Source organism: Scophthalmus maximus, chromosome 5, assembly GCF_022379125.1.
Source record: "Scophthalmus maximus strain ysfricsl-2021 chromosome 5, ASM2237912v1, whole genome shotgun sequence".
Taxonomy (NCBI): Eukaryota; Metazoa; Chordata; class Actinopteri; order Pleuronectiformes; family Scophthalmidae; genus Scophthalmus; species Scophthalmus maximus.
Genome location: NC_061519.1, coordinates 21264055 through 21278292, shown reverse-complemented (window position 1 = coordinate 21278292; position 14238 = coordinate 21264055). Strand labels below are relative to the sequence as shown.

The following is a 14238-nucleotide window of genomic DNA, read 5'->3' as shown; positions in this document are numbered from 1 at the left end:
TGTCAAACATCATGACAAAAAGTTGAATAAAGAATACAGAGAAGCGAGAGGATGCGGTGGAGACAATGTGAAGATTCAACATGGCGGGGACGGAAAAGGACAGGAGGAGGAAGTAAATCTCCCTGGGGCGGAATTTATGCCCAAGAATGGAATTTTATTTACCCATGACTGGTGTAGACATCTGTTCGCACAGCAACCGCCTCTCCTGAAAGCCAATGTCACCCGGCCAATAGAACAAAACGCCACTGCTGAATTATTAAAAACAGTAATGAGCTCTCTACTGCAGGTGACTTCTGCTGTCGCGGAGAAGGGAAGCAAAACTTTGGCAATTACATGAATTATTGATACGATTTTTACCCAGGATAAAAAGTCACGACTTTACTCAGTGTATATATATGAAAATTCTCATCATAATTCATATACAGTATCGTAACTTTATGCGCAAGTGTGAGCTGTATCTCTGGGAAAAAAAATGTTGCATTCAGATCTTGGCTCTACTTTTACGGTCTCTTTTTTGTATATAATGTATATAATCTTTGTATTCAATTGCATTATATGTACATAAATGTTTGTCATACATTTACATTTCTAATTTTCTATACTAATTCATTTTTTCTATTTTCTCAAAATGTATTTTTATTTTCCCCTTTATTGTGTAGGGGTGGGGGGTTGATGCACGGTGTTTCCGTGTTACGTTTTTGGTTCTATAAATACTATGTCTGATACTGTACAAAAAAACAATAAATATATGTTTGGGGGGGAAAAAACCCAATAATACCCAGAATTTCTGACCGACACGTTTTTTTCTCTTACTTATATGCACATCATGCCATATACTGTTTATATACTGTCATATCATATCTATTGCTTCTGTGAGTTTTTCTTCAATCACTGATGCTCCTGTCCCTCCCTGTTGGAGAGTCATCCCGGCCCATTAGTGTGATTGCGTGGCTTCCATGGTGGGTAAAGGAAGGTGGAGGACAAAGATGATGTGAACCAGTGAAGCCACATTCTCTCGTGCGCTACCTGAAGGTGACTCCTTTCCCTCGCAAAAGCGTTTGCACAGCTCTTTCAGCGCATGCCAGGGGAGTACATTAGGAAAGGAGCGTCTGATTGGGGAGATGGACCATATCGCTACACTGAAATAATCCGAGCCATCGAGTCCCCAGGAGCCAGCTGGCCGGCCTGGACCACTGCAGCTCCCCAGGGGACGAACTGAACTCTGCTCTAGGACTTTAAGAAAGGCTGAGATACAACTCACATTCACAGTAAAGACATATTCAGGTTCTTCATATTCACATCTTTATTTAGTGAAGCATAAAATAAGGAAAAACAAGCCATGTAGATCATGGGCCTGAATGACCGGGAAAGAAAAAAGACTGGAGCCGATCCCAGCTGACATTGGGCGAGAGGCGGGGTTCACCCTGGACTGGTCGCCAGTGTATCGCAGGGCCAACATACAGAGACAGACAACCATTCACTCTTTCTTTCAACATTCACACCTACGGTCAATTTAGAGTCTCCAATTAACCTAACCCCCAATCTGCATGTCTCTGGACTGTGGGAGGAAGCCGGAGAACATGCAACCGGTTGGTTCGTACCAGGATTTGAACTCAGAACCCTCGTGCTGTGAGGCGACAGCGCTAACCACTACACCATCGTGCAGCCTAAGATACTTCATATGCCCCGCCACATTCTTTACACAACATAAACGATCTCTCACTTACTGGTTTGCTCCGTCGCTTCATTATGCCCCCATGACCGATCAGCTCCAAAAGTTAATCATCTGGAGATACCTCGCCAAGTAATGTCCCCACACGTGCAGTGTAATTATCCATTGCAGCAGAGACGAGTATGGCTGCACAGTCCCTCGACATACGGGGAGTCGTTTCCATGGCAACCATTGAGGGGAATATGCAGCCTCAGCATTAATGGCTCCCACCGATGAAAACAACGCATGGCTTATATGCTGTGATCCTTAGAGGAACACAATAAAGGGGGGGGGGGGGGGGGTATCCTCCATATCTCCAACACAACATCCTTACCACCAAGTGAAATCCACCACATCCTCACAGACTAATCAAAGACGCGGCAATCGAGCAATACATAGAGATCCATCGGAGGGCTGTTGAACTGACAGTTGGATCTCCACAGAGAATGTCAGTGTAATTAGGGTCAGCTCGGCAGCGTTCAACATCTCTCTTCACAGCTGAATACGTCAAACATCTAACGTCCAATTCTCATTCAAGTCGGCCACATGCCAGTGCAATAAAAGAATAAACACCAGACAGGGTCATGTGATTACTCATTCACAAGAATACTGATGCTCTCTCACACACACAGACACACACACACAGACAGACACACACACACACACACACACACACACACACACACACACACACACACAAAAAGGCATCAATTCTCAGGTTCTTGCTTACCCTGCAGAGTATGTGCATCGTTCTCACACAGCTCAGACTGATCCGGCTTCACACCAGAGCAGAGAGTCCACATGGAAGCAGCCGTGAACTACAACAGTGGATGACGTACGGCTCCACAGTGACCGAGAGAGCATCACACTGTGGTCGGTCTAGATAAAGGATGGGTCGCAGACCACAGGGGTTGGACGTGTGTGTGTGTGTGTGTGTGTGTGTGTGTGTGTGTGTGTGTGTGTGTGTGTGTGTGTGAGTCTGGTTGCTTTAATGGCTTGTTTGCACTGGGGGATGCAGTGTGTGCTCTTGACTTTAATGGCTTCTTTGCACGGGGGGTGCATGTGTGCTCTCAACTCCCTGCATCTTCCCGCACCTCGCTGGCTGCTCCCCATGTGCTGCCATTATCTATGTCTCATTTGTAGCTATACGAAAAGACAACTATAGGGTGAATAGTTTCCCCATCGCTGCACAGCAGCTCCAGCATGAGCAGACCGGAGATGCCGTCAGCCCTGTGACAGCTGAGTATCTTGTAGCCTATGGTGAGGTGAAAAGTTTGTGGAGAGCAGTGAGCACTAAAGCTTGCCGTGTGCAGAGACACAATGCCTTGAGACCTCTCCCTCACTGCCAGTTCGGGTTTACCTTGCAGGCGTTCATGCTTGAATCTCAAGGTGAATCTCAAGCGACTGCAGAGGCACAGCTTCTGTGAACATGTACACACAGATTCATGCAAATGTTCACAACATGCAAGAACAAAACACCGTTTCTACAGTCGAGTTTCAGCAAAATGAGCAAGCTCAAGATTTACAGGAGGGAAGGCGTCAGACAGAGCACACACCAGAGTCAATCCTGCATGTAAATGCCCCCCCAGGGATGTACACGTAACAAACCCACCCGCCTCCGATTGTCAGTCCCTCATCTTAAATATTGCAGCAAATGAACAGGACTTTAACTTCAAGTACCCTGCTTGATCTCGTATGACATGGATCTGAATCCAAGCGTGACGACAAGTAGTAAAAAACGTTCTACAGCAGCGGTTCACAGTAGATGTAGTTGTTGTGCATGACAAAGTATTACATTAGAACCTTGAGCAAGTAAAAGAGACTGTAAACCTGCCGTCAGGACACTAGCTGATCGGAGGATACATTCTCGGGCAGGAGACTTATAACCTTCATTAAAACCTTGCTGGTGAGCTTAAGTGGATAAAGTCATGCATCAGGAAGGACAAAAACCCTGTCTGCTTACCAAACACCCTTTACTACAGTTTGTTGTCTGTAGAGCAGGTCACTAATCTAATTGTGACTAATTTGCTGTCGGCTCTCCATTGAGCTGCTGGCACTGAGCCCGGATAGTGGAAAATTCCTCATTTTCTCCCCTAAATATTTTTTCGTGTACATTACTGGAGCTGAACAACAGTGACATTGTATCTGATCGCTCCAATCCTCTTACATTTTGCCGCTGCTCGTTCACTTCTGTTACATTATTCGGTTGATGACTTACAGTCACTGCTCCATCTCTGGGTAATGACCAGTCTGTTCATTTGCATGCACTGCGTTCCAACTGCGGTCTTCTGTCTAATCAGTTGGTTTTGCATCATCCTTCAGAAGGAGACTGGCCCCGTTCCGTCGGCCGGATGCTACCACAGTGCAGATATGTCCAGGCTGGCACCGCCACATTTACTTTGGCATAAGCCTCAGTTTTTGGCATTAAAGGCTGCATTAAGGCCATTTAGATCTCCAATTATTTAGAGTTTAACTATTCTCCTTATGCACGGTTTGGATCAGACATTGATTTTTGTTTCTTCTTTATTTTTTTGCAGCTTTCATTATAGTTTATAAACACGTATTATCCAATTCATACGCTTGTATTTTAGCTTCATTACTTTTGGTTTTGGGGAAGATAAAAAGTGATTTAAAAAATATATTAAATGTATATACCAATTACACTGCTATAGTATAGTGAAGAACTACTGGTTGCTGAGATATGATTGGACTATTACTATTCAAGGGAGGGGATCAGAAAACAGCCGATATCTTTTTCATTAATTTCTTGGTATGTGCAGTTAAGGCCTTTACCCTGAACCTCATGTACCACATCCATATCAATTTCCATTGACTACACTTTCCTCCAGAGAGAATCTGCATCGAAAGAAAAGAAAAAAAAGATTGGTCCCAAATGAAAAGCAGAAGCAGAGACTCAATTGGAAAATTCAGGGGAATTACAGGGGAAAGGGAAATGTGTATGCGCTCTCGCCCTCTCTCTCTCTCTCGCCCTCTCTCTCTGGGTCATGATTGTCTCCGAGTAAGGAGATTAAGTTAGCATGCGTCAATCTCGGATTTAGAGAGGGAGATACAAATCCAAACTCCTCGCAGACAGCCAACACTGCTGCTTGGACTGCATGTGCTCAGGCTCCCTGACAGTCATCAATGAGATACAATGGCTGCGCTAATACCATCTACAGTATATACGACTTAATTCCGCTATTGCGTTGGCTCCTGTAAAAGATACGTTCCATCCATATAGTTCAGAGACGGCAAGTCTCTCTGCTCTGCTGCACTGCACAGCACCGTGATGCAACATGATTAGGGTTGGCTGAGGACGGGTGTGAGCATGTGTGGGGATTATAAAAAAAATTAAGCATTTTGCAAAAAACATTCCTGTTATGATCATTTCACACGTTTTGCATTGAGACACTGCGACCCTCACCTCTGTTACGCTTCTGCAATATGAAAAAAGTTTGAGCGTGAATTTGTCTCAGGTCAAACACAAAGAAATAGATGTACAGTAGCCTGGGACCCAGACGAATTCTGGTAGGTCATTTCATTTGCTCTGCCAGACTTGAGTATTAGTCTGGCAACGCCAGGCTAGATGTACAGTAGTGGGGGGGGGGGGGATTAAAAAACAATTATTTGCAAATTGTAAATTTGCAAATAGTCCTAATCCCAAAGGAAATGGCTCGACCAAGTATTCTTCTGGAACTCTCCAGGCAGCTCCAGCGCCTTATTGCTCCACTTCCTGCCCTGGAAGAGGAGCATGTATACTGGATCTAATGCCCCAGCTACTAAGAGGCTTTTCCTATTCTGGGTAACAAGTAGTGGGCCAGCACTAACCACCACACTGAAATCCAACGCAGTAGGCTATGCACAGGTTTCCTCAAGCTCCAGTTTGTGCCTCTCATGTGCTCTCATTTCATTCCTTTAAGTTATAAAAACTAGTTATAAGTTATAATACTTAGCATGTTGGTTATTTACATATCACAACATCAGCATTTATGTCTTATTTCTGGCGACCAATATTCAGTCATAAAGAAAATGGATGCTAAAAGCTCCACTAAGTTCACCATGTTTGTTTGCATTTGAAAATAAGACTTGCAGTTCAGAAGATCTAAAACGGTGCACTGGTCAGAGTATATTTTTTTCATCCAGAGGGTTAAAATAGTCTTTAAGGATTCTGGAAATAGCCCCAGAACGGCAGTGAGTGCTGTTAAACAACCCTCTGGGTTTTTCCAAAGATTGACGGCTGAATGTTTTGCTCTGTGACTTGAATGTTAATGGTGATACACAAGAAGCAGAGTTTCCCTCACTAAAATGCTCTCACTCCCCCTGCACGTGGCATCACTATTGGTTTTCCAAATACTTTTTTCGAGCATGATGCCACTGTCACATCATAGCTGCTCAACTCATATATATGTACTGTAGGTGATCATACAATGGAACAAAGACCCAATTGCACTTGTAAATCTTTCAATACGTGGAGTGAAAACAAAGTCAAATGTTTCATTTACTGCACGTGGGGCACTACAGCACATCGAGTTTACATCAAGTCCAGGGGTCATAAGTGAAAGGAATTGGTAAGAAAAAGGGATTTAATCCATCTGATCTTTACAGGCCAGGCCATTGGTTATGCAACAATCTCTTGGTACTCAGTTGGACACATGGCATGATACATGCGTGGGGATATGCATCCTCTATCCGCCCTGCATGCGCATTGTGACTGTTTCACTGAGTGCAATGATGTGGAAAGGCCTCACACCAGGATTAACGCCCTGTGCAACAGATGGCGCATTCTCCCAAGCCTTCCTGTCCATTGCGCGCGCGCGGGCACACGGGCACACGCGCACACGCGCACACACACACACACAATGCAAAACACAATAGCCTGCATGTTTTACCTTCTTCTTGGGTGGCATGACGGTAAAAGCGGTCCACTCGTGTTATTCCACGGTTGTATCGGTCACTTAAATGTATCGTTCACCTGGCTCCATGAAACCACACATGGACAAGTGTGCCATGAGACTGGCTCTACCTCTGAAACAGGTGGATGTAGCCGAGGATGCCGGTAGACGTCACCCACAACAAACAAAAAAACACCGTTCTTTAAGCGCCGTTCCGTGCGTAAAGGTGAGATCGCTCCTGAGCAGCCGCGACGCACAGGACACCACTGGAGCCGGGTACGGGTGAGTTGCGTGAGGGGGTTTCACTTAAGTCCGCATTGTGAGTTGAGTGTTGTTACCCTTTCCCGAGTCCTGGGGGTATTAAAGGCTTATTTCTCCGCGCGGCATCTGTTGCGCCGCGCACCGCTCACTCTGACCTCAAAGCACCAAGGAACGTGTCCGACCCGTCCGCGCTGCTCAGCGACCGTTGAACACCCCGAAGTGAGGAATGTCTCGTTTCTGTTGTTGACCACAGTTGGATGACTCCGTCCTCTGCGAGTGTGACGCCTCTGATTAGTGTGTGTGTGTGTGTGTGTGTGTGCATGTGCGTGTGTGTGTGTGTGTGTTCGTGTGTGTGTGCATGCATTCAAAAATACTTCCAGGGGTTTGGCTGCACGAATGTGAGTATTACCGTGGCCTGGTTCCAAAATAGAAAAGATGAAATTAGAAAGCTGGCAATGCATAATTCCTTGGTGCGCCAGATTTGCAATATTAAACACCACAACTACAGACAAAACGCAGTATTCATCATCCAGAGAGATCAAGCTGATACTCTCACCCCATTGGTTCAGTGTGTGATTATGTCACAACTTACAACTTCTGTGCTCCCAAGTACCAGTGACAGACAGAGGCTCCTCTCCGCTCATCGCAGATTTTCTTGTTGTATCCTGGAGTTACTGAGATACTAAGTCAGAGGAAAAATGTAACTGCTAACAACACATGTCCACACTCACATGTGATGAAGAGATCACAATTTAACACATGGTGCAAAGTAAATCTACTCAAATAATGTAGTTTAGTTGAGATTGAGACGTTTATGCCCAAAATATTGCATTTCTTACTCCACTGTAGCAGTTAACAGTTGTTATTTTGAATATTTTAGATAAACTCAGATAAGATGATATATTTCAAAACAATAGTATCTTGTACCTAAGGTGTACAGTAATGTATTATTGGTGTAGTCTGATTTGACAGCCAGAGAATCAGAAAAGATCAGATCACTCAATTTACATGATTGAAAAAAACAAAACAAATAGATAAGATTCAAATTAAAAGGATCAATTTCCACCAGAGTTAGAGAAACATTTAGAAAGTGATGTAAGGAGATACACTTCATATTATTATTTAAAATAAAAGTAAAATTGAGTGGCACACTTAATAGGATTAGTTTAGTTTTAATATTTACAATATTGATATTTTTTATATTTTAGTTTTAAACTAGGCGAAAAGATTTATAAAAACAAAAGGTGGAAACGGCGAGGTCAGGGCACAGATATCTGAAAACATGATGAAATGAAATAAGAAGCATATATCTCTCTTTCAAATGGTGCCGACAGTGGAGCGTGCGAGTACTTTCTTAGTGAGTGGTATTCAAGAATATACGTCCTCCATCACTGTTTACAAATAAGCGACACTGCCCGGTCAGTGAATCACTGTGGCCTGTAACCCGGACAGCCAAGCGGGGGACATCAGCAGATGGGCGACACGGCGGCCGCTGAGGTACCAGAATCGCCAGGGAGAAGCTTTGAGAGTCGAGGGACACAGATGAGTGTTACGTAACTGAGAGTGAGAAAGAAATGCTGGGCTGTAGTCAGCAGGGCCGTGACACTGACCTCTGTGTGCGACATACATGCGGACCTCCACTCCACTACAAAGGCACAGACCATTGTCCTTATCAATATCTGCACCGCTTCAGAAAGAAAATAAATAAGTCTTCTTGCAAGGGTCCCAACATTTTGGATTGAGCCAGACACAGGGCTTTGCTAAATCTCCTCCGTGACACCTCGGATCTCGTGCAGCGGGAGCCAGCTCTCCTCAAACACTCCAACAGCGTCCAAAGCACGACTGTGAAGAGGTTACATAAGGCAGTCTGATTATGTCTGTGCTGCTCGACGAGCTACACGTGGAATACAGTAAGAAGCTAAAATACTCTCAGTAATCCAAAAACCACGGAGCCATTTATACAATCTGTACATTAGCTTTTTTTCCCATTCAAGTGCCATGCCCCCCCTTGCAAAGCAACAGATGTACAGTATATATCTTCAGTCTCTGTGAGAGTTTTACACAGACTGGATGGAAGCTGCTTTCTGACTACGGTGGCCCTGAAGTGCAAATCGCAGTGAGAAACAGGGAAAACACAACGGCAAATCCAAAAACACAACGGCGTTAACGTCCACCGGAAAAGGTGCGGGTCTCTACCAGAAGCTTCCTCGCTGATTGGACAAGTGCACTGTCTGGCTCTTTAACTTGCGGCTGAAGAACGTTTCTGCTGACGGTTAAAAAGTCAGTACTGTACATACTGTACACACACACATATATGTACAGTATGTGTCAAGCTGGGGCCAGTGGTGCGGGGCAGGGCTCCCTCTCTGGCCTCCACTGGTTCCACACAGCTACGACTCACACATCTGCCCTGACCTTGAGAAAAGACTGAAACGTTTATTCATATCCATGCAATTGCAGTCATGCAAATTCAGCACGATAGCGCCTCTCGCTCCACATTGGATTGATTGGGGGGTTATCATCATCACTATTTGGTTTGAATGTTGTTGGTTTGTGCTCCTCAGTTTCGGACAGGAGAGTGTAAAGCAGGTTGGAGAAGAAGAGCACAGAGAGGTCGGGGATAGTTTTGACTCATTAGGCGGAAAAGAGACGATCAGATCAAAGATCAAAGATCAGGAATCCTGAATTTTGTCTATAAAACATGCTCCTTTGCACCAAAACAGAAATAACAAACTGTTATTTTTAATAAGCACAATACCAACTGTATGTTGAAAGTCCTTTATACTGTACTGTATATGTATATAGCATTCCCAGCCAAATATAACAAATTCCAAAGCAGATAAGGCTGACAGACGTGAGACGGCACTAAAACTGAATTCTTTAGATCCCCCAACAGCCCTCCCCCTCCAATCCTTGTCCACTCCTCCCCCCAACCGACCAGGCGCAAAAGCAGTACTCACCCAGGAGACATTTTTGTTCTTGGGCCCTTTTGACATGGCTGCCAGGCGGAGAGGCCAAGGGCCCAACTCCTCCCTCACACACACACAGATGCCAGTCCACCTTAAGCTGCAGCAGCCGCGCCGTTTCCCCTGGGCCAGCAAACCTCAGCAGATTTACATCTGCATGGAACATCACCCCCTCCAATCACACCACGGACAAACATGTTCCAAAACTGACTCCAGAAGGAGGAGGAAGAGGAGGAGGAGGAGGAGGAGGAGGAGGAGGAGGAGTGGGAGCGAGAGAGAAACAAAGAAAAGGACAGCTCCAAAAGTTTCAGAGTCAGAAATAGAGCGTGCAGAAAAGTTTTTCTCCAGTCTTCCCTCCTGAATCCTCCTCTTCCTCCTCCCCCTTGTCAGTGGCTGCCTGCTCTCCTCAGATTCATAAACCCTGTATGAATATGCAAGCAGACATCTGGCGGACGCTCCTCCTCCGTGATCCCGGAGTCTGGGGCCAGCAAACGGCCAATCCTGCCCCCCTGACATCTGGGAGAGGAGCGACTGAGAGCACAAGGATGCAGGCAGAGACTTTGGAGAGGAAACAAGGGAACGACGGAAATAATTGAATTTGAGAAAGAGAGAGGGAAGAGGAGACAGAGAGAGAGGGAGAGAGATGGAGGGATGGTGAGTGTGTCAGTGGAGTGAGTGAGGAAGCGGCAGGTGATGGAGTGGAGGATGGAGGACAGATGACTGGAGGGGGTCGGTCCGTTGAGGCCACGGCAGACTGACACAGATTGGACGCCAGGTTACTGATCTCCAACATGAGATTAAAGAGGAAAAAACACGTTACATTGAATTGGTTGTTGTTGTTCTGGAATACATTACTGCCATTTTTTGGCACATAAATTCACAAAGAGAAAAAAAGGCATAATTCATAATCATAATTTTGTATATTCGGCACGATTGTGTTCCTCGCATGTGTGTTTCTGATCGTGATCAATGTTGCCGAGCTCCACGGCCGCGAGAGAGCAAGAGAAGGACTGACGGAATCAGAGCTTGATGGTATTATAGATAAATGGCGCCCAAATCCCAAACTCGGTGCCATAAATAAAACGGCTCCCTCAGCAAGGTTGCAACGCAGGGTTTTACAAGTTAAAGGAACAGCTCGGCGTTTTGGGAAATCTGTCAGAGATTAAAAATGATCCGATGAACATCGTTACCAGTCTCATGTCTGTAGTTAAAACATAGAGCTGAAGCCGTGAGGCGATGAACCTAGTTAGCATCATTAAGCCTGGATCCAGCCACAGTTCAAAAATAATCACACCTGCACCTCTAAAGTGGGCATGACCGCACACTAACGGAAATGCAAATTTCCCAAAGGATGTGCTGTATACAGATGAATCAACTGTTGATGAAACAATGACAGCTGCTGTCAGACAGGCACTGCAGTCCGGACATCTTCTTGGACTTTCTGGAGTTGCTGTGGTTGCAAGAACACAAATGCCCGAGAATGTTGCTTTGGACCTTTTCATGAACTTTTCCAGCCTGCAACCCCGTTTAAAATGTCCAAATAAATATATATTACTAGCGGAGGCTGAGCAGCCTTTTGTCTGTGATCTACAATCCGTTGCCTCGGGGGAAGTAGGAAATAGCAATGTGTGAGTGTGGAAACAAGTCGATACAGGCCACAGCGTTTGCAGCGTGTTTACCAAATCCACGAGATTTTGATTCAACCTCGCAATCAATGTCCAACCCCAGCAGCGTATGGATCCGTGGTCCGTATGGATTCGTGCCCGTCGGACGTGGGCTACAATGAGGAGAGGAATTACAACTACCCTCTGCGCTGTGAAAGAGGGTTTGGGTTAGGGTTAGGACGAATACGTCCACAAAAAACAACAACCAAGGGAAAAAAAAAAAACCACTGCAACAAATTTTAGAAGATCTAAAACTATGAACTGAATTATCGGCGTGTGTTAGGAAGGCTGCTCTGGTCATACTTTCTTACTCGCCGAGACGATTATCTAAAGTTCTATCAGGTTTATGCAACAGGGAATAACTGAGTCTCGCAATTCATCCTGTTGGCCGAGCCGCCCTGACACTCAGCATTATAGAGACACAGCAGCGGCGAAGCAGAGAACAGTGGGACGTCTGAAAGCTCCTTCTTAGAGCCAGGCGAGCTCTCAAGGTAATGCCGCTCGGTTCTCTGCCAGCGAAGGCCACACCTGGAGGAACAGTCCAAAAAAAAAAGACATTGCATGTGGTCTGTGCCGGGATATTCGACTGCCGAATATATGAAAACCTGTTGATTTGGATGTGGATCACATCCCAACCTCTTTGATTCATGATCCTGCGAAGTCAAGCCACTGTCCGGTTTGCCGGTTCCTATGTTCAAACCTTTATTCACGCCGTGAATCTACCTTGCACGTTTCTTGACCCTTTTTGTTTTGTTCGTTAGTCAGCAAGGTACACACGAAATACTGAACGGAATTCCGGGAAACTCGGTGGGAGGATGGGATACGGGCCAAGAAAAAGAAGCCATTAAATGCGGGCGAGACTGTGCCAGATCACCAGTCACCAACGTCCAGGGGAATATTGTAAGAAAGTGAACGGAATTTTGAGAGAGAGAGAGAATATCTGGAGGAAAAAAAAAATTAGTAGACTGTATATTTTTCTTTTTCCAGTCAGATTAGCTATCTGCTGACCTCCATATTCCCAAACCTCTGGGGGCTCACAGCCTCCAGAATGGGAAGCACTGTGTCCCGAAACCTAATTAACTTACTGTAAATTAATCGTGACGACAATGTGCAGTTGGCAACACAACTCATGATGGATCGCAGCAAATGGAGTGAAGAGAACGGATGAGTAATGTTTTCTGCACCACATGCGTCAGAGAGGCATTAACCATTCGTCTTTAGCTCCACAAGCCAGAGTACGCCTGAGCTAAAAAAATACAAAAAATGTAGTTTTCACTTTTACTTCTTTTCTCAGCAATGGGTTTGTTTTGTTTTTTTTTTAAATTTGTGCCTACGAAACGTCGGCACCGGCTCCCATTTGAAGTCGCACAGCTTTTATCCATCTGTGGCTTTTTTTTCCTTCTTTTTTTTTGGTTCTGTAAGCTTCTTTTCCTGGCTTGTTGCTGAGGTGGGCACACACTGCACGCCGAAGTACACTGGGTTATAATCTGCGAGGCTCCGTGCGCCGACAGCCTATCGAGTGTTGAGGGCTGACAGTAAGCCTATTTCATGTAGGAGAGTGGTTAGGACCGGGTCCTCTGCAGTCAGCGCCATCACACAATGCACAGCTCGCAGACTGTATAGTATCAGCTGCAACAGAGGTCGGGGTAGACGCACGCACACACACACACACACACACACACACACACACACACACACACACACACACACAGAGGGAAAAAATAACAAGGGATGTGGAGATGAAGCAGCAAGCAGGAGTAGAAGAAAGTGACAGAGAGGAGAGCAAGGGAAGGAGGAGAGGCTAAGAGGACAGACTAACAAGAAACAGGTGGAGAGGAGTCCTCCCTGCTCCTCCCTGTCATTGAGAAGACAAAGTCAAATGTGTCCTGTAACGAGAGAAGTGCGCCTGTCTGTCCTCGCCCGCTCCTCTTCTCCTTCACACAGCTCAGAGGACTCGAAGGAGAGCGGCTCTTCTGAAGCAGCTGCCATGTATTCAAAATCACTTTTTAAGTGTCCACTTGGCCGTGGTGATGGAATCCAACTTTTGCCTCACAGAGAGAGAGAGAGAGAGAGAGAGAGAGAGGGGGAATACATTGAGTATCTGCTTTTTAAGAGATGTTTCTGTCAAGTCCTGTGTCGGGATCAGTACGGCCAGCTGTTCAACAATGCCGCCGTCTGTCCCGATGAACTGCGGCACAGCTCAAAACTTGCGGCCACAGACCGTCGCTGAGTGATGAACAACCTCGGTGGAAAAAAACAGGTTGTAGGAGTCACACTCACGGCTGCTTGCGCTATCGCGCGTGCTCACGTACTGCAGATGCCCGCACACAGATGTGAGTGAATCATCACCAGCAGGAGTATACAGCAGCAGTGACTACACATTAAAATAATCTTCCCTGACTCATGTCTTCTTAATTTGAGATGCATTTTGCATGCCCCCCGGTGCAACCAAAACGACGCCACTGTTGCCATGCAATCGCAGAGATGGGGATGGAGGCTGCGAGCGATGCTGCGAGGGGTCACTTACATAGGTGGACTGCACTCTCCGCCAGTGTCCCAGCCCACAGCAATACATCGAGACATCCGTCGGGGGGAGAGGAGGGGACAGGCCGATGGAGCCCCTGGGGTGGGTCGTTTCAGGGCAGGCTCACACGCAGGATCCTCATGGCACAGGTGATCCACCGGATCTCCAACTCTTCGGGGAGTTCAGGATACCGCCAAGGGAAGAAAGAATCCAATACGTC

The 14238-nt window shown here is 45.9% G+C and overlaps 1 protein-coding gene across 6 annotated transcripts in view; it reads right to left on the bottom strand.

Moving 5' to 3' along the window:
* cacnb2b (calcium channel, voltage-dependent, beta 2b) overlaps window positions 1–14238 on the bottom strand; it is a 27006-nt gene extending 12768 nt beyond the window's left edge. For 2 of the 6 annotated variants that reach the window (XM_035635671.2, XM_047331756.1), the window contains exon 1: window positions 14022–14238. In XM_035635671.2, coding sequence (XP_035491564.2) covers window positions 14022–14069 — 48 coding nt within the window. In that variant the 5' untranslated portion in view covers window positions 14070–14238. Of the gene's footprint in view, window positions 1–1727; window positions 1930–2441; window positions 2559–6600; window positions 7491–9824; window positions 10220–14021 lie in introns of those variants that run through there. The other 4 variants (XM_047331757.1, XM_047331759.1, XM_047331760.1 and 1 more) reach the window with 4 other exon arrangements.